Source organism: Heliangelus exortis, chromosome 6, assembly GCF_036169615.1.
Source record: "Heliangelus exortis chromosome 6, bHelExo1.hap1, whole genome shotgun sequence".
Lineage (NCBI taxonomy): Eukaryota > Metazoa > Chordata > Aves > Apodiformes > Trochilidae > Heliangelus > Heliangelus exortis.
The window spans coordinates 10089916-10110960 of record NC_092427.1 but is presented as its reverse complement, the minus strand read 5'-3'; the positions used below and the strand labels follow the sequence as shown (position 1 = coordinate 10110960).

Sequence of the window (21045 nt, the reverse complement as noted above, 5' to 3'; positions counted from 1 at the left end):
GGCAGTTGTCTGGAGGGTGTGAACTAACCGTGGTGCTCCAGGACTTCACAGCGGGCCACAGCAGCGAGCTGAGCATTCAGGTGGGGCAGACAGTGGAGCTGCTGGAGAGGCCAAGTGAAAGGCCAGGCTGGTGTTTGGTCCGGACCACAGAGAGGAGCCCACCCCAGGAGGGTCTGGTCCCCAGCAGCGCTCTCTGCATTTCCCATTCCCGCAGCAGTGTGGAGATGGATTGCTTCTTCCCTTCAGGAAAAGGTAGGCGATGGGTTTAAGACTCTTTCGATTTTCCCCTTTTGTATCGTGTAAGTGCCAAGCTGCTTGGGCTGCTCCTGCAGTCTGTGTGGGTAAAAAGACTGTTCAGCTGTTGGTGAGTTTTGTTACCAGATCTCTGTGAACCGGCACAGCCCGACTCCATTTCCATGAATCAGTGTTTGTACATGTGCGTCTATTGCTGTGTGGCAGTCGTTATTGTCTTGAGATTCTGGGTAAAAATAAGACCCTTGAATAACAAAGGGACTGGTTTTAGTGCCCAGAAGCCTAGAGGGAAGGGAAGTCATGTTGTATATACATCCAGGATGCCCCAAATTGTGGTTATTTTATGAATACCACGGTGCACACTAGCACATGGTCTTTTAGTGTGTCCCTGCTGCCTGGCTAATACTGCAAACAAGCCACCAGTGAGCCCTGGTACACCTGACTGACTTGTGAACTGGAGATGTTGTGTGTAATGGCACAGATCAATGGGGAAAAAAAATCCCTTGCAATTAGCATTCAACAAAACCCATCCCTGGTATTATCCCGAGAGCTTGGGCTTCACTGCAATGAATGGTGAAATACTGTTTGTCTCTATGGTGTCTGTGGCCTATTTAATTGATGTTCTGTTCTGAGCAATGTGTGTCCTGCATATGGCATCCATGCAACCAGGCATAGGAGGCTCTCCAGACTAATAGACCAGAACTCAGTTCAGAGTGGCCAGACCAGGTCTCCTCTTGGTTGGGCCCCTGCTTTTGGCCACACACAATGCAAGTAAGGCCCAGGGAGGAAAGACTCCTGTCATCCCACTCCAGACTTTAAGCCTTCAAAGCTGAACTGGCTTTTTTTTTATTTTTAAAAAAAAAAAAATTCCCTCTGCATTAAAGCAAATAGAATTTGATCCATTCTTGTTTGAGCAAATTAAGCTTGGTGGGTTTGTTTGTTTTGAGAAAAAGCACTGAGTCCAGGCTGCAGTCTGTCCTGGCTCTGCACTCTGCCTGGGAGGCTCAGAGCTGGGCACCTCCCCGGGACAGAGCAGGGAGGCAGAGCCAGGCTCTGCCTTAAGTTCCCCTTGAAGAGCCATCTGATCCCCAAACCTGGGGGGGAGAGCTCAGCTTTTCCTCTGAGATCTGATCCCCTCAGCAGGTTGGGTTAGGTGCTTCTCCCCTGACCCTCCATTGCAAGAGGGAGGAGGTGAGATCAGTGCTGGCTGCAGTGCAAACTCCAAACTCCTCAGTGCTGACTCACGCCCGGGGCCTTGCTCTGCTTCTGCTGTGCAGGAGCCCACCCTGGTCCTCAGCTCCCCTCTGAGAAGCACGGCAGTGGGTTACATGCAAATTAAATCTGTGAATAAGCAGAAGAGTAAAGCTGAAAATCAGCCTGGTCTGCTTAAAGGCAGTCACTGCCTGACGGGACTCATAGGAAACCAGAGAGGTGTCTGCTGGGTGCATTGTCCAGTAGTTGGGCTTGGGTCCTCTGCTGAAGGATGCTGTGAGGCAACAACACTCAAACCTCATCTGAGTGGCCTAGGTTGAAGAATTTCTCCTCAAAGGAAGGAAAACAAACAAAAAAAAAATGGAGGAGTAGGCTTTGAAAAGAGAGGCAGGAAATCCCAAGGAGGATGGAGCACAGGATGGTTCAGGGGCTGGGGACTGGCAGGAGACATAGGAATTCTGCTTCCAGCACAATTGCATGAGCTTCAGAGCACAACTGCACTACAGGGATGAAGTGACAGGCTGTGCAGCTGGGGGACCAGAGTCAGCTGATGCCTGGAAGCCACAGGGCTGTTTTAGCACAGCATTCAGCCTCTGCTAGCAGGCTTTGCCTGCCTGTGGGGCAGGTTATCTCATGTAACACACTGTAGCTGCTTCCAGGTTGGAGCTGGCTCTTGTCCCATCATCTCCAGACAGGTGCAGAGTGAGTTTGGGGCTGCTGGCTCCAGACGTGTATTCGTGGCCTTTATTTCCTTCCATCTCTTTCCCCTTCAGCTGCAGTTTTCTTCCTGCACATACTAAAGCTTGTTCAGGGGGCTGCAGTATTAATGGGAACTCCAGAAGTGCTGCTAGAAATAATAAAAATAACCACCCAATCGACAGTTTTGGCCAGAGGACAGAAAATAGGTTCTGTGTCTAATCAGTTTCCCCTCTATTAGGAACACAGGAAATTGTTTAAACTGAATGAACAGATGCTGAGAATAAAGTCAGAGGTGTAAGTTTAAAGAAATATAGCAGCCCCTGGAAAAGCCTGCTGATGTCATGAGGTGCTGGAAGGATTAGCATTATAAATGGCTTCTAACTATTCATGTTTGTGTCTTCTACTCCCAGTAGCTTTAAGCAAAAATCCCTTGGTCCAGGCTACCAACATTTCTGACCTTTCTCTACAACCCAGAACAAAGGCTGGCACGTTTTACATAACATCAGAGTCCCTTGTCTATTTCAAGCATGTAAACACACAACAGGTTAATAGCTCAATTTTGCTTGCATTTACCAAGACACCAAACTCTTTGCTTTTACTAGCACTGTAATTTCCAGAACAAAAAGTACACAAAACTTAACATTTCTAATAGCAGAATCTGCCATCTGTTGTAGAAACAAGCAGAGTTTTGTCAAATATTAATACATAGTTAAATCTGGTTAGTGGGAAATGGCAGATTATTGTGTTTGGTCCTATTATAAGTTATGGTGGACCATAAATGTAAATCATGTGGCTCACAGAAGCTACCAACCATCCTTAAAATTAAAGAATAAAGAAAGTGGTATATCATCCAACACCTGAACAGAAGATGGCTTGAAAGATTTGGTGGGATCACTGAAACATTTTGTAGAGCATCAGTGCAAATCTTCATGAGACAAAAAGAACGAGGCTTTTTTAATAGCTTTACTAAAAACCACTGGAAATGCAAAGCCAAACTTCACAACTGAACATGTGCTCTAGCTTTTCTTCACCTTTTTACAATCTTCCTTTGAATATTCCTTTGAAACTAGGTGATAATTTAACATACAGTATTGCAAACGGAAAAATGTGGTGTCAGTGTAAGAGAACAAACCTGAAAGAGAAAAATTCCTACCTTTTGTAATTAAGTAACTTTACACGCAGACACTTTAAATACTGGTCTCCCAGCCTTCTGCCTGCCTGCTGGCTGTGTTTCTTTGGGTTATACATATTTTAATTTTTTTTATGACTTGACTACAGCTCAGGGCCCAAGTATAGTCATGCCTGTTCTCCCTTTCCAATCATCTGACTCTCAATTACCCTCTGTAAAAAGGCAAACAGATTTCTGGGATTCACCTTTTGCAAGTGATTTACGGGTGGCTGAGTGGAAGGAACTCATCTGCAGTGTCTGTTATGGCATTCAAGAATTTGTGGGATGTCTTTTTTTCTGTCTAGCATTCCTAGGAAGGAAAAGAAAGACCAGTGGCACTAGGAATGAAGCTCTGTTTGAAGCATCCCAAATGTATAATTACAGGAAAGCTGTGACTATTATTCTTGTCTCTTTTACCCTGTAATTGAGCTCTAAGGTATTAAGCTATAAATTTCAAATTAGGAGAGAAATCCTCATGGATTGAAAGCAACTTAATGACCCAGGCACTATTCATTAAGCATACTGCAACAAGCATATTCCAGGTGTCAGCTTTGATTGACTGATTTCAAATGTGAATTTGGTCCTTGAAGCATTTAGATGAAATGTTGATCTTATGACCTCTCACACAGCATTTTTATTGTAACATCAAAGTCATGGTGTAATTCACAGAGTAACAAAGGCTGGTTATTGTGGTAATTTTAAGTGACCTCCATCACAAAAGGAAAAAGAAAGCACAAGAAAAATTGGGTTTTGTGACACTTGTTTTGGACTGATGACATGAGAAGGGATCTTGTTCAGGGTCCCAAACGAGATCCCACCTGCAGGATGCTAATGTCTGGTACATAACTCTGAACGAGATGAGGAATATATTTTTTTAGGATGCTGTACAAACATCTTGTTGTGCAGGCAGGTTGCCACTTAACAAAAGGGCTTTGGTGGCAGTAGTGGGCCCTTGTAACAGAGCAAACTGAGAAATAGTTGGGTCTCTTCCAACTGAAGAAGGAACATAGGTCTCACAAGGTGTATGTTAGCAAGATGAGCATCTCACCTGCTGGGTCACATTGGCCCTGGTGCCTCAGCTGGGACAGCACCAGATTTGGGCATGGGGACAGGAGTTTCAGTGCTGCTCAGGTGACAGCTTGAACATTTAGGGGGTGGCCTACCCAGTTCTCCAGCCAGAGAGGGGCTGTGGCTGGTAGGTGCCATGAAAATAAGGCTATGAAAATAGGTAGCAGAATAAGGATTCAATGAGGCTGGTGAGAAGACAAACAGTATCAATGGCCGAGGGGTCATGCTGAGACCTGTGGTTTTTCATCACTCTCTGTGGGAAAGAACAGATCCTTTAATGGACTGCTGTGCAAAGACAGTGGAGCTAATCCAGTTCTTGTTGGGGTTGGAAGATTCTTTTCTCCAGTGCTTGATCTAGGCAGGGAAAAGCATAATTGTTTCTTTCCATGCCTGTGTTTTTAAGAACGTCTTGGATTCTAGTGGGGGAAAAGAGTCTAGGTTGCTTTTATTGTGTCCCTGTTCCTGTTGAGTATTAAATTGCAATCTGCATTGGCTCATGCACTTTCTCTGTTGTCTTTCAAACAATCTCTGTTGCAAAACTTATTCAGTGGTAATGACTCCTGATATCCCAGGGGAGCTGTGTGAGGACGATTCAGAAGTTTTAGTGCAGTGCATTAAAACTTCAGTTGTCCTTGTAGAGGCTGAGAAATTGTTTTTCGTTTTGAAAGTTGTAATTAAGAACAGTCAGTTGAGATGTTTGTAAAGCTCTGAACTAAAGGAAACATTTCATTAGGTAACAGTTAATCTAATTGGCATGTAAACAGGTCATGGGGTTTCTATTAAGCAAACAACGTTCAGACTCCCATTGTTAATACAAATACAAAGTATTTAAATTTAAAACAACACAAACGAACAAACAAAAAAACCCAGCATATCCTCACCTCTGTTCCTAATGTAATGCCAACAAATGTGTTCAGAGTCAAAATTTTGTGGTATAGATTGTCTTTCAAGGGAATTCATGCAGACCCCTCCTGCTGGCATTTCTTGTTACAAGACACATGACATTCTTGTTACAAGTTCAGGACATATCTTATGTAGGAAAATCACATCAGGAAAGTTTTTGCTGTGTTTTCACTCCTTTTCAATTACAATAGAGGAGCTGGAAACAAGTCAGTTCACCAGCCTGGCTTAATGCTGCAGCTTTCCATGGACTGGCACCAAGGGCTGGTAGGGCCCAACCAGGGGCTTCTGCTCTTCCTCAGTATACAAGTGTGGCTCCAAGCAGTTGTGAAAGGAATGCAAATAGAAAGATGAGAGAACCCAAAGTTACTTTGCCATTTCAGTCAGGTCACCTTTTCCCTTGTGTTTTTTCTCCACTGCATGTCCCTCCTCTCTCTGATGAAGCAATGGCTGCTTGTCTTCACTTTCACAGCCCTTCACAATTTCTCTCCACCATATCACTCCTTTCTACCTCAGTGGGCAATGTCTCTCCTGATGCTGGAGAGTACCTACCAGTATCTTTTGATCCTAGACCTCTGTGCTTTCTCCTGCTTCACGGTCACCCAGTGGAAGAGCTCAGATACCCATATATTGTCCATCCTTGGTGTTGTCCATGCTAACACCTTCCCCTGGACTCTGTTACCTCAAAAGCAGCAAAAAAAGAACAAATGTTTAGCAACACCTGTCAGTATGGGTGATGAGATCTAGTTTTTGTTTTTTCAAAGAGGTAGGCCTGAGAGGATGAGCAATGTCTCTGCAGGGGTATTCATATCACTGTGACTATAGCTTTACCAAGAATTTTACCTGGTGGGTACACCACAGCATCAGGAAGACAAAACTATACTGACAAATCCTGGCATGGTTAAGCCCTAGAGGCAGCATCAGTCCAAGCACCACCTGATCAAGTAGATGAGCTAGGTAAGGTCTCACCAAGCATGGCAAATACTTGTCCTGCACTGTAAGTCACAGCAGGTACTGGTCATAGATGCAGGCTCTGTGTAAAATGTTGGAGACATGTTCTGATGGCTTGTGGATACCTGCATTTCTCTGACTTGGTGTTTCTCTTTCATATTTTTTCTTAGTTTCAGTGTGGTATCACTAGATATTTAAAGCTAGATTCAGCCACATGCAGTTATTTAGAACATATCAGGTACCAGTAAAGTCAATTATACTTACTGGTTCATCTGCTCTGTTATCTAACCAAAGCAAAGGGCCTCCAGTGCTTCTACCTGGAACTTTATTTTTGTTGAGAAACACAGTTTTGATGAACACTTTGATAAAACAGGAAACGCTATTTTTGGAGAAGTTGGTTTGCTTTTGTACAGTGGACTTTTATTATTTTAAACACAGGAGTCTTTGTTTAGAAGAGAGAAGGTCTGCAAATTTTCTTGTTTACTTTGCTTTTGCTTCCCCTTCTGACAAGAGTAAAACTTTATCCACCTGTCAGCTTAACCCCAAGCTATACTCTATAGTGGCCATACTAATTTTTTTTCAATGAGGAGGGAAAAAAAAACCAAAATCGGAGGGAATTTAAAATGCTGTGGCCAACTGAGTTCATCAAGAATGCTGAAGGGTTCAGCATCTGGTCTGACACAGAAACTGGGGCAAACTCAGCAGTAGTGCACACAGGGCTGTAATCCACATGTGCATGATCATAAATGATCTGATCAAGTTTAGACCAATGAAACTGTAACATTTGGATAAACCACCATTTGTTGGGTCTGATTCCCCTTATTAATCTGGGACCTGTCTACTTGCTTCTTCCTGTTTCTTATTCCATCATTTCCATGGGTCACCCTCACTACGTGTGTACCAGGAGCAACCTGGGGACTATAGCAAATAGGGAGAGCACAGGATAAATCTGGGCAGAATTCAGTAGCTGATATTACATAAAGGTCAGGGTACCTAAGTTAAGGGTCACTTCTGGCCTTACAGTCTCCAACAGCTTTATTATTGTGCAAGTCATGCTCAGTTTTTTAGTGCGTGGCTTACAGCACCTTTGGGACCCTTGCTTAATTTGGCTGGGAGGCTTTCAGAGAATAGGTTTTCCTGGTAGTAGACATTATATTGATCACCTGCATCTTGTCATTAACATACTGGCACCAGCATTCCAGGCTGTGACTGAATATGGGATAGAACTGCTGCCTGTCAAGACAGAAAGTCATTTTGGTTTTAGCATCAGAATAGTCAAGGCCAATCAAAAAAAAAAAAAGGGAAAATGACAGAAGCATCATAATAGTCATCAAATGGGAAAGCATCAGTGCAAATGTCATGCAGGATGTTTCCAAACTCTGCATGGATCTGTAAGAGGAAAGAAACATTCTCATTTCAGAAGGGAAATGGAAGTCTCTGGAAGCAGGCAATGACCATCATGTATTGCTGCTACTCAGGTTCCTGCCAAGTTTTCACAGAGTGGTGCTCGTGAGATGGATATTTTTGAAATGAAGAATCTTCTCTCCCAAGATAAAGGGTCTTTTGTTTCCTTTAGATATGGTTGTGGGTTTGTTGGAGAGGCTCTTTTTGGAAGAGGGTAGAGTTACTTATTGCAGGACATCTGTTTTCTGGAGAGATGGTGGTACAGCTGGCCAGGCAGACTGGGTCTTCTTGTAGTGGCCTTGAGCTGTAGGGAGCAAGAAGAAGGTAGGGAGGGAACCCAGCTCTGAAGAGGCTTTGTCTTATGGCCTCCCTGGACCTGTTTCCTCTCTTCACTTTCCTTATTTCTGTCTGTCTGAGGTGCTGAGACCAATGCTTAAGGAGATGTCGCTAAACATTTTACAGATGAGGCAGAGAATTGAGTTACTGAGACATAGACATGCATTCTTCCAGCTCTGTAATGTTTCTATAAGACTCTCATGGCCTGCTGAAATTTGCTTGTAAAGTCATTGTTAGAAGGCATTTTCATGCTTCCCCACAGGAGAAAAAAATGTAACTCAGAGTCCTTCTCTGTGTTAGGTTCAGGACTGAGTTTCCTCCCACAGCTTCTGTGAAAGTCCAGGGTCATAAATTCTCCGTGCCCTCCTGGTTCTCCTGCCTTCCTTCCTAGCCTCTTTCCTAGCACAAAATGGCTGAGCTCAGTCTTTCCTTGTGTTAGCAGGGCCAGAGGAGAGAGAGAGGCCTTTGAAGGGACTCCACAAAGTGGTGATGGAGTCTGAACAATGGTTATTGTGCTGAGAAAGGACTCAGGTGACTGCTGTGGCACTGAGATGGAAGAGACCAGGTCAGGTCATGTATTATCCAAAGCTCTCTGCAGAATTATGCAGGGAAGGCACCTACTGAAAATGGTGCTGCAAGACCTCAGTGCATTGCAGGCACCAGAGCAAGCAGGCAGAGGAGGGGGTTCAGTTTGTAGCTCAGTTTGCTAACTCTGACCTGAAGCCATCAGCCATAACATATTCACACCTCTGTCCCACTAGTGAAAAAAAACAAAACAAAACAGCAAGAGCTGCTTGAATAAAATCTATTTCCCTATTTCCTCTGTATTTAGTCATGTCTCTTGAAATACATATAGTGTGGTGGGAAGGGGGGAGTAGTTCTGTAGTGCTTGGCCCATGGAGCTAACAGGAAGGTCATCCCGAAAGAGCGACAGGAACATGTGGATGGCTTGTGTCTTGTATTTCCTCAGAGGCCAAACTAAATTTAGCAGATTCACAGATGGACATCGGACTGTAATCCATCAGGGACCACAGGGGAAAGAGTGGGATCTGGGTTGTTTGCTTAGACCTTTTGCTGTGTAACCAGCTTCAGTGAGCCACCATTCATTAGCTTCCTCATGGTTTTCTGCCTTGATGAATTTGCTGTAACTTACTGCCTGATCCTTTTCCCTGAGATTTTTGAAGTTTAAATATGAAGAAAAAATAAACCACTGGTGCTGGGTTCATGCCTGACATCCCTACTAACTTAATAACAGACCAAGAATGTACTTTTTAATACCAGCGTCACAAAGGCTGAGCCTGTAACAGTTACTTTTGAGAACTGCAGGAACACATATACTGATGATTATGATTTTAGCTTCCCCAAAATACTGCCTTCTCACTCCTAGGCAGTTAAAGGGACTAATCCTAAATGCAATATTTGCACCCTGCAAGGCCTGTACACTTCTGGGCTGGTCCTTCCGTTGCTAATCTTAAACAAATATTTTATATTTCTAAATGAACTAGTTCTACTAAAAATCCCATTTCCCTGACCAGTCTGAGCCAGAGATAGGCAAACTGCAATGCAAAGCACGTGTATTAAATAATGTATTTCAAGTAATTGAAATTATGTTTCTTTATATCTGCTTCAGCACACTGCACAGATTTGATGTATTGATCCTGACACAAGAAGCTTGATTTTTGTGTCATTCATGCAAGCATTTTGTCAGAGGAGTTATTCCCAAGTTATACATTTTTCAAAAGAGCCTGGACCAATGTCGAAGTTGTTTAGTTCAGATTAGTCCCAAATTCTAGAAAGTAGAGTTAATTTTATTTTCTCTATGATGGTATAAAAGCCTGGGGCAAGAATTTATTTACATAAGCCACAGTGTATTTTTTCCATTCATATTAACTGCTCTCATAAAAAATGTTGCTTCTTCTTACAGATGTTGCCTTCAACTCAGAATTGCATTTTTCTTTCCTCTAAGGCAGACTCTATATTTGACTACATTTTCCTTAAATCTGCTTGAATAAGTCTCAGCTCAGAACAGTTAAAGAACAGTTTCACTGTTTATTATGAGAAAACCCTTCTTGTCTTTCCTTGTCCTAAACATTTTTTAAAAGGTACTGTTTTACATAGGTATCACATATTCTTCATAAATGCACTGAATAATTATTGATTCCTCAGAATTTTAATGCAGTGACATACATAATTTTTTTCTAGAGTTTGCTAGATACAAATTAAATTTTACACAGCGTAAAAATAGGGATACTTGCTTGCAGTAATGATTGGGATTTTCAGTGGCCAAAAGGCCACCTTCAGTGTCTCTAAAAGTGTTCCTTCCAACAGGAACAACAGTAATACACTATTCATCTTTCCAGGTAATAAAGCAGCCCTGGCTACTACTCTCAAACAAGACAATTTGCAGCTCACGTGTGTTGGTGACTCCTGTTTTCATGAAGTCAACCTAAGGGGCCAAATTTCTCACCAATTACATTAAACTGCCTGATGCCAAACTACAAATTTTTATTACCCTTTGCTTTTGAAAAGCAAAGACATTACAAGTTAAATAGTAGCACCCAGTGTCCATATTTCAAGGACATTTTTTGTATTCTAGACCGGGGAGGAACACTGAAGTCTTTCAACTCAAGATATGCTTCAAAGTGTATTTTTAGGTCTTGATACATTTCAGTTTTATTCCTTCCAGATTGTACCCAGCTCTTTATTTTCTCTTCAGATTTCATGTCTCTTCAGAATTTTAAGTTAATAGCTGCATTTTGCCAAGGAATATATACTCAGTTTCCTTTGAAATCTATGGGAATTGGATTTAGGTATCATAGAACAGATTATGGCCTTAAGAGCCAAACGGCATTCTTCAGAAAAAGCACTGAAGACTTTATTAACTCTACAGGGCTCTTACTCAGTGAAATAAATCCACTTTTCCTTCTTCTGACTGCAAAAGTCAAATTCAGTTCCATGCAGTGTGAAAGGATCGGGGTGCACTTGTTGCAATGAAAGGCTCTTCTAACCTGTAAAAATGCTTAGTGAAAAAAAAACGTTTCATCTGTGGACACCAGGGGAAGGTGGTTTAGGCTTTATACTTTGTTAATCCTCAAGGATAATGTGCATCTCTTCAGACAAATCTGCAGCAATGGTGCTATGCACATGCAGTGCTGCTCCACGGGGCAACTGCTTTGTACCTGGGAGCTGTACCCATTCTGCAATGTTCAGTCTGCTGCAGCCTTCCCTTCTTCTGGAGATGTGTCTTCCTGCATGGAAAGGTGCAAAAAGTGCACATTCCACACTCCCCATCAGCTCGCTCATTGTCATCATAAAACTTGTTACAGGACATTCAGGAACAACTGAGATGGGCCTGATCCTAGGAGCTCTGGGGGCTGGTCCTTCTCTCTCTGCTGAGCAAAAGGTAGTTGGCCAGATGGAAGTATCCATTTTGTCTCACTTGGGCAGGCTGAACATCTCTGAGCTTCAGATATGTGTCCTTTGCCTACCCAAACAGCTCCAACCTATCACTGTGAGTGTGACCCCTGAGCCCAGGAATTAGCACAGCAATAGAGGTGAGGCATCAGTCATATAGCTTGAGTCTTTTGCCATAAAATCTGAACAGTAATAGCAAGGAGAAGCAAGACAGATCAAGGAGCAAATCTGGGCTAAAATGAACTTTTTTCCACCCTAGGTTAATTTTGACCTGGATCTATTTGTGGATCAGATTCACTGTGAGGCTGCACAAACATTTCTGTTAGCGCAGAGGAAGCAGCATGAAGGAGCAGGCACCTGAGAGAGACAGAAAAGGCAAAGAAGGGATTTGGCAGAGTTCCTGGCCCTTGACAATTCAAAGTGCTCATGGAACTGTCATGTAATGTGGAGCTGTTACAAACCGAGAGACTGGCTGAATGTTGGAATTAAAAAATATTCCATGATGTCGTGTACTTGTCCGTGTTACAGAAAGACACCAGGTTTTTCTGTCTCACAGTGACTGGAAATTCCAGTGTGTAACAGTCCAGCTTTTGGCAATGATTGAATATACCAAGCAGAAGGGGGTTTCTAGAGTATTTGGTGCTAGACTAGCATTTGCTCACTAACATTCCCAGGAGCAGCATTTCTGTACAAGACATCAGCAGAAATCCTGCCTGCCAGACCTGTCATCTTAAAAATGCCACTGTTGCTTGCATGTGGACACTAAAAAATGAAAGCAGGCAGAGGTGCTCCACACTGATAAAACTAGAGGGCTTGTTTTCTAGCCAGTCATTCCACCAGCTGATAAAAATAGCTTTAAAAAGTTTTTAATTTTTAATTCTTTGCACAGCAGGCTGCTTGTTATGTGTGCCCTTGTTGTTTATACCCGGCATAAGTTTCAATAACAGCTTCACAGATTCTTTTATGCTTTTATACAGATCTGGTACTGTAAATCAGAAAGCTTTACCAGCCTAAACATTGCCTGGTAAGAGCTCATTTGCCTTCTTTTTACCCTAGGAAAAAAAAAAAAAAAAAAAAAAAAGGAAGTGGAAAATACATTTAATGCAATAATTTGGTCCTTGTGCTTTTTAAAAAAATTTTCTTATAGCTTGTCTTGAATCATAATTGTGTTGGATGCCACCTGGGAGATAGGTGATAAATAGAACTTGCAATTGTCTGCAAAGCATTTCAGGAAATAGGCTGAATACTTTAAGAAAGACAGAAAAGAAAAAAAAAAAAAAGAGAAAAAAAAAAAAAAAAAAAAAAAAAGACAAAGAAGAGAGAAAGAATGAACGAACACCAGCACAAAAACCCAACAGGTAATAAATTACTCTAGAGAAGGAGAAATGCTATTTAAAGAGAAAATTATCTGTGGCTTCTACCATCCAAATAGAACAACTTCAGGCAAGTTGAGACAGGCAGGTCAGGTAGACTTTTGTTACACTATTAGTCTGTAGTTGCTAAAATAGCAACTCACCTTTGTCATGCACCAGTGGGTGAGGCTCCTGTTTGTCTTGGAAAGCAGACCAGGATGGGCTGTGCTGGGCTCCTGATTTCCCCACTGAGGCCCAGCACAGTACGACAGGAGCCAGCGCATGTCCAAAAGGCAGCACTCTAATGCTTTGTGTCTTCCATCATTGGGTATTGCAGTAACTCCCCAAAGATAGTGTCTGCTGTAATGAAGATAAGTGCTTCAGGAAATGAATGCTAGACCTGCTTTAAATTTTTATTTCACTCTTTTCTGCTGAAGGGTTGAGGGTTTTATTCTGATCAGTAGCTTGTTCGGGATCCATCCATCCTGAACATCAGTCCACCATCAGGTGTAGCTCTCCAGCAACCAGACAATGCCATACTAACATTATGTGGCACCTGGCTCCACTTACTGGACCACCTATGTTGAACTGGTTTGTGAGGTGAGGCTCTTTGTTGTAGCTTCATCTGATGGTGCTGATGGTGGGTCAGACAAGTCCTCTCTGCTCACACAAGGCCTTGCTGAAGCAGTCCAGGGACAGGTGAACTTCCCCGGAGGTCTTGGAGGAATGCAGCAGAGCAGGACTCTACACCAGCTTCTAACTGTATTCTTAAGCAACTCCGTGTCAGCAAATGGTTACTGCTTTGGAAGAAGCTGTACATAGAGTGGAATTGGTCCTGTGCCCAGGAAACCAGAGAAACTGGACAATGTAGAAATCTGTTTTGAGATATCTGAGAAGCAGAGTTAGGCTGGAAGTTGAAGGGGCACATGTGTTCTGCAGGTCTGTCTGCTCCCAAGAGTGAGAGAAACTCTCCTAGATGATACCTTTGTGAGTATTTTGAGGGCAGCTCTTAAATTCCCTTGAAATAGGCTTAATCACATGAAGGTAAGTGTATTCTGCAGTCTGCTCTACAGCTATCCTCCACCCTGTGCTCTTATTTGTTGATCTTATAAAAACACTTGGGAGTAAGTCTCCATGCAACACCTTTTTTTTTTTTTTTTTTTTAGCCTCTTCCTTTTTTATAGGATGCAGAAAAAGAAAAACGATGAGTTGAAAAATAGGAAAGAAAGTAAGGATAGTGTCAGTAGGGGACTTGTGATGCTTGGGAGAGTACATAAAGATGGGGTCCATATCAGCAGAGCAGACAGCTCTGGCTGTGGCTTTTAAGGCTTTACAGTAGAGCAGAGCTGGTGGGCCAGGATGCTGTTTGGTCATGGCAACTCTTCTGAATTGCTATAAACCCATCCTGTGCTGATGTCTACAGCAGATGGATCAGGAATGATATATTCTAACATTTGCTGAACATACGCTTACAGTGGAGTTCAGTGTGGAGTTTGTGCTGGACTGTCTATATTTCTTCTTAATTTGTTTGTTTTAACTAGTTGAGAATGTTCTTTTTTTACCTACCACTGTGCTGAACTGAGGAGCCAAAAACCTCTCCTTGGAATTGTGCTCCCTTGCACTAGAAGGGAATATGACTCTATTTATTTATTTATTTTTAATTTATTTGATCTGTTTTAGTACCCAGTAAAGTTGTTGTTTTTTCCAACTGGCAAGACAAGGCTCTGGCTATTTTTAAAGAATGTGGTTCATTTGATTTAATCTAATGAATGTTTAGTGCTGTTGAACATAGCGGGAGCCAGAGCCAAGAATAATGTACTGAAAATGTGCTGGTTGAGCAAGGACTGCTTCACTCTGCCAATCTGCTTCCCCTCCAATTGTTCTGATTTAGCTGGGTTTGTGAGTAGCATTTGCAGGCAAGACATATTGATCAAGTTGCTTTTTAATACAAAATCCAAAAGCCAATAATGTTAGAGCCATATTTTTGCCACACTCATTTCAAGACACTTCAAACAATGACAGTGGTTCTTGTTGTTCATTGTAGGATGTCTAATCTCTGTTTCAGGGCACTTTAAAGGGAATGTGAAGTGCTAATATCCTTTTATTGCACACAGGAAAGGTGAGGGATGAAATGATAATTTTTCCACCATGGTCACCCAAAAGCAAGTGGGAGAATTAGTAATGAAACTACCCAGATAGCATCTACTGGGCTCCTTAAGCTTCTCTGTAACTCTTGATTTCTCCATGAACTGAAACAAGACCATAATCAGAGAACAAGTTCTGTTAAATCCTTGCTCCTCATGTTTCTCACTGGGTGGTTCATAGCACATCCATGTTTACTGTCCTGCACCATCTGAATTGCTCTGCTGATTTGCAGAAATACCTAACTCTCCTAACAAAACCAGTTTCATGCATGTCCTTGCACTCTCAGAATCTCTCTGCAAGTCATATCACATATTTATATGATGTATTTAAAACTGTATGAATCCATCTTCCTTTTGCCATCCATGAATTATTCCTAGTAGATAGCTGGTTTCCTATTCCTTCCTAAGAAATGTGTAGCTAATACTTAAGCTTCATTGGATTAAAAAAATAAATCAGCCATAATACATCTTACTCTGTGATAGTGGTGCCCGTAGGGATGGATTTTCTGCAGAGATCACTTTACACCCTACAGCACAATGTAGGATTGACTTGCATAAGTAAGGAACAGAAGCTCCTGGCTATTACATTATTCATCTCTTGATATAAGTGATGAGGAGAAGGAAACAGCACCTCTTACTATGGCAGAAATGTTGCTGCTGTTCTGCATTGCAGACCTCCAGGACTATCTGGGCCAGGTTGACCCAAATGAAGCCATGCAAGTTTACATCCACTAGTTATTTTGTCATGTTTCCCTCAGATAGGTCCCTTGGTTTATAACCTAATCAAATAGCTGCTGCAGGTATGAGGGAGCACTGGAGACAGTAAAAATTGGCACGTGCCATCTTTCACCCCAAATATTCACACAGGAGGACTGGGTAAAATATTAGAATGTATTTCTTTCCCCTCCACAGCAAAAATAATTTCTACTGACTTTCTCAAGATTTCGTATGAAACAAACTCCTATGCCTGGGAACTTTCTAAAGATGCATTTAGAAGCAGACATAACTAATTTCCATGTCGTGCTGACATTAGGCTGAGGTTACTTCCCTTCCATTGTCTGGGTTGCACTCAGCCCAGAGTACAGGCACACTGCTAATGGATGTGGCAAGTCGGGCCCATGAAATTTCCTTGGTCTCTCCACTGCAGATAACAGCAGCTGGGTTTGGAGCCTGGTGCCAGGAGACTTTTCCTCAAAGAATACCTGCGACTGAGTTACAGGTTAGAGCAATGGCAGGAATACTTTCTTTGTCAGGGTACTCAGAGCTTATTCAGGGACCACAGAGTCACACATCACACATGAATGCACCCTGTCCAATAATAACAAGATAAACACAATGCCAACATAGAAAGTGAAGTTCAGAATCCTTTCTAGTCCCAGGCAAGTGTCTCCTCAGTCCTCACCTAGGGCAAGTGGGCTGTGCAGATACCTCTCCCCTCCCCTTGTGGTCTCTGCAGCACTTCTTCCCAAAAGCCCGATTCCCTATTTGGAGCTGAAGACTCAATGCAGTTGGCAGCCTCGTTCTCACTGATGCTGGTGACAAGTCTTCCTCAGCCTGTGCTGAAGCTCAGCTAGGCTGTGCCCACACCATGTCTTCTCTTCTGCTGTATGGGAGCTGATATCATTATTAGAATATGCCTTTCAGTTTTATTTTGTGAAATATTTATTGCATTATTACAGGGAACATGCATAGATACATGTATTTTTAAAGAGTAACTTTTTAGATATAGCCTTCACAATACTTGCTAGAATATTGCTACATAGGGGAGAGGGTGGAGAAGCCTGCTTTCCCCCCACAGTAAGGACTTCAGTTCTGTTTTAATTATGCAAGCAGTTTTTCAGAGCTGAGATTGCACTTTCATTATTTTTTAAAGTTTGGCTGCAATTACAAGAGCTACAAACTTGCTTCAAAACCCTCCCCAGAGTCTCCAGCTCCGCTGTCTGAGCGCTTTCATCGATGCTTCACCCCCCAGCACTGTTCTAGTTTTTGGCACCGCCTTTCTCAGCCTCTGTCTCAGCCCCGGGGGTTCAGCTGCTCCCCAGCAATACCAGACCCCCATCCCAGCCATGCCTGGCCCTGCTCTGGGTGTCCCCCCGGGTGTCCCCCGGCCCCTCCGGCTGCTCCTGGAGGTCCCGCACATGCCCCGCCCGCCCCAGCTGCTGCCGCCGAGGTGGGTCCTGGCAGTGGCCGTATCTTCTGAGAGCCATGAGAATATAGGTGTGAAATGTTACTTTTTGGATGTTTCCTAGTTTCTTAAATAGGGATTCTTAAAGACTTCCCTGTGATGCCTTTGAAGAGCAGGGCAGGCGTTACACAGAGACTGTTCCTGCCTCAGCCCATATTGCCTGTCCAGGCAGATGGCCAGTGAACAGCAAGATTCCAGCTTTACCCCTTCTTTCTGTTTGCATGAAGCAGGCTAAGTTCAGGTGGGAGGCAGCCAGCACACAGGGCAGAAGGTGGATGTGGTATCAGAGCAAATTAGAAAAAAGAGGGGTGCAATATGAAGCAAAGTTCCCAGAGTGACTCAGAGGCCCATTTGGTGCCTTCTTACTGCCTGGCACTTCAGGTAGCCACACAGCCACCTGCATGGGGCACCATGGCAGGGATAAACCACAGGGAAAGAAAGAGGCACAGAAGAATGGAAGGCCCTATCTGGGTCCCAGTCTGCTCTTCCTCCTCCAGCTGCAGCTGTGGTCTCTGCTTCCAGTGGAACATACTATCTCCCTGCTGCAGGCACAAGAGCCCTGAGTCCACCCTTCAAGTCATTCTCTTGCATCTCCCAGATAGGCAAAGACCCAAGTCAAAGAAAGACACAACACACAGCAGAATGGAAAGAGAGCTAAGGTTCCCTTCATTCTTATGTACTGAAAAGCACCTTGGTGATCAAGGGCAGTCAGGAAAATTTTGTGTACTTCAGGGTTGTTCAGAGGTTGCCAGTCCTTAGTGAGGCTGTAGTCAAAGAACAGTTAACTGAAGTAGGAAGGTTTCGTATTTGCTGTTGTGGTGAGGGAGTCTCTCAGGGAGGGTTTCTGGCACTCTGCAAGCACCAGGTACTGGGTCCCTCTGCCAGGATGGCTCAAGGGTCCACAGGTTCCCACCTGGCAACTACATGAAATCACCCAGCACAGGCCTCCTCCTGGCTAATAGCAACCACTATGTAGGTATCTGTGGGTACACAGACCCAAGGTGGTTTGTGAACAGAGTCCTGAAGCCACAGCTCTCATGTCCTGTCCAGAAATAGAACTTGACCCCACAGGAGTGTCACTTACTCCAATGCCATTACACAAAAACTCCAAAAGCCATAGTCCAGATAACCAGTCTGTGGCACTGGTACAGCCATGCCAGCTGAGGGTGAAGTGCTGGCATGAAGAAGGACAAAGCGCAGCACATCTCCCCTCTGCTGTCCCCTCTCAGTTCATGTTTACGCCTGGGAGAAGCAACTCGTTGGGTTAGTTCAGCTTTCGATGGGAGAGCGCAACACTGTGATGCTGCCGCTCTGGAATCCTGCCCGACCTCTCCTACCAGCCGCCTCCAGCAAGGTTCAGGATGTTTTCTGACACATCCAGTTTTCCATGCTTTAGGTGGGAAATCCTAACTAACAGGCTGGCACCTTCCAGAGCAAGCTGTGCTGGATCTCGGGCATCTTGGTCCGTGTGTCAGGAGGGTGAGCATTTACTCTACAGTGATTCGGGTAGGTCTGCTACTGCAGAGAGGAGGCAGAGGAGCGGGCTGGTCAGTAATGTCAACTACTTGTAAAAAGTTTTAGCTGTCAGATGCTTCAGCTAAGGAATGGCACTGAGAATAGAAAAGTCGTGAGCTTTAAAAAACATCCCAGCAATACAAGTTTTGCCTTTTAGAAACTTCCGAGGAAACCCCCTCCACAACATATCAGCGCTTCAGCAAACTTCCTCCCGGACAGTTTTCTTTCTCTCTACCAATCTCGGGTGCCGCCCGCCGCCCCGGCCGCCTGCAAGCGCGCAGAGACCGCATTTTCCCCCAGGAAAATTCCTTTTCTTTCCAGCCGGAGGCGGGAGTCCCGTCTGGCCGCAGGCACCCTCCCCTCTCCCTCCCGGCCGGCCGGGGCCGCGGGCGTTGCGCGGGCGCGCAGGGCGCTCCGCCCGCCGCCCCGTTGCATAAGGCGGCGCAGTGTCCGCGGCCGCGCTCCGCTCCGCCCCTCTCCGCCCCCGGAGGTGCGCGCCGGGGACAGCGGTTGTGGGCGCCGTGGCCGGTAGCGGCTCGGCCGCTTAGCGCGGCGGGTTTTACGTTTTTATTTTTAATTATTTTTTTTCCTTTTTTTTTTTTTTTTATTTTTTCGAACTGCGAATTGTTGTTTTTTCCAAGCGGGCCGGTGGCTCCTTGCCATGAACAGCCCGAAGGCAGCATGAAAGCGGGCAGGCGCGGCTATCCCGCCCGCTCCGGTGTAGGATGGCTCTTGGCGAAGTGCTGCTGTTGCTGCTCCTGCAAAGGTCGGTGGGGTCCGGTATGCGGGAAGCAGCTACCCGGGGGGCTGGGGCAGGCACCGGAGCTCAGCGGTGCCCCGGGCAGGCAGGCAGCATCCCTCCGCCGCCCACTGGCTCTGCCCCGGGCCGAGCGCAGGGAAGGGGCCGGTGAGGGCGGAGGGCGGCCGGGACCCCCCGGAGGGGCGGGGGAAGCGGCCACGGCTCTGGGAGCAAGAGGGCTAAAGTTGACAGAATACATTTTATCGTTGCTGGTAAGGAAACACCCTGGGACTGCAAGGTCAATAGGGCGGGGAGAAGTATTTGCTTAAATGAGATTTTTTTGTTGTTGTTGTTTTTTTGTTTATTTCCCTACTCTTTCTTGGGCTTGGATAGCAGCGAAATGCTTTGAGAACATCTGTTTCTCACAGTTCACAAATCTCTGAATGGTGATGTGGGAAGGTCTGGGGAAGCTGGCTGAGCTGAAAAGCTGAGAGAGATGTGGGAAAGCCACAGCAGCTAGAGTGCCCTGTAAAAATAAAATTTAAATCTGGCTTTTAAAAAGAACTCAAGATCTCTCAGTCTGTAGACTTTATGCTGTCTGTCATAAGGCTCTTGAACTTGTTCTGGGTTTTTTGAAGATGTATATGTGGTATTTCAGTGTTTCCTTTTCTCTGAATGGCCGAGGAAAATTGTCCCAAACCGAACTTGCCTTTTCTTTTGAGTCTTTTTTAAAAAGACTAATGTTTTTAAATGCTTTTATATATATATATATATATATATTTATTTTTTTTTTTTAAGAACTCATTTGTACATTCTGAGATAAAGATGATTTTGAAGCCAGGTGGGTTTACTGATTGCTTGAGGCTCACATTTGCAATGCAGAAGCCTTGTTTGCCCCGTTATTTTACTAGGGTCACACTTTTGTGGTGGTAGCAGCAAACTAGATGGTGATGGAGCTTGCCATGATTTCATAGGACGTTTTCCTTTTCAGCCTGGGGAGAACACAGCTACTTCGAGCCAGAGAAGTGACTCTTGAGGTCATTGCACAAACCCCCGCTGTTTTGCAGCTTTTAGGAAGGTACATGTAACCTGGTTTTAGGGGCAGGGCTGCTAACAGAAAGGTTGTGGTACTAAATTACCGTGAAAGTCAACTCAATCTGACGGCCTGTGCTTTAATGTGTTGGCCAATGCAGATGATCAGAGCAGTACTCAAGCTCCCTGACAGGCTCTGGTCTTTAAAATGTTGATTCCTAGCAGATTAAAATCTCCCTGCAGCCTGTCCTGCCTGCAGACGCCTCTAGAAGAGGGAAACATCTGGCTTTTCCCTCTCCTTTTGAAATGGTAACTGTGTTTGCAGTTCTAGTTAGTAACAAAAGGTGTTTTGTGTTACTGATTGCTTATTTCTTGTTCTTCCTAGTAAGCTTTGGGCAGAAAGTTGTAAAAGGCTGTCTGTTATGCTGGATGTGTTAAAGAAACCCAGAGGTAGTCAGGTGGTGGAAATACTCCCTGTATATAGGCAGGTACCAAACCTGACATTTGATGAGGGATTTGGTGCCCCAGACTGCAGCATTGGTCTGCTCTTGTTGGCAGAAGCTGCCCTTGACCTTGGGGATGCTTTAATGTGGCAACCAGAGCTTTGAAGCTCCCACTTCATATGTTCTGTATGGTCAGTGATCATCTACTTACTGGGGGATGCTGTTTGTTCC

General features: G+C 44.2%; 1 protein-coding gene across 28 annotated transcripts in view; it reads left to right on the top strand.

Annotated features, from left to right (window-relative positions):
- Nucleotides 1–21045, top strand: part of KALRN (kalirin RhoGEF kinase) — a 495003-nt gene that overhangs the window by 394888 nt on the left and 79070 nt on the right. For 26 of the 28 annotated variants that reach the window (XR_011726469.1, XR_011726470.1, XR_011726471.1 and 23 more), the window contains one exon: nt 6–252. Coding sequence is in view for 25 of the 28 variants with exons in the window: in XM_071746600.1 (XP_071602701.1) it covers nt 6–252 (247 nt within the window). In the remaining 3 variants the exon portion in view is untranslated. Of the gene's footprint in view, nt 1–5; nt 253–18961; nt 19367–21045 lie in introns of those variants that run through there. The other 2 variants (XM_071746622.1, XM_071746625.1) reach the window with 2 other exon arrangements.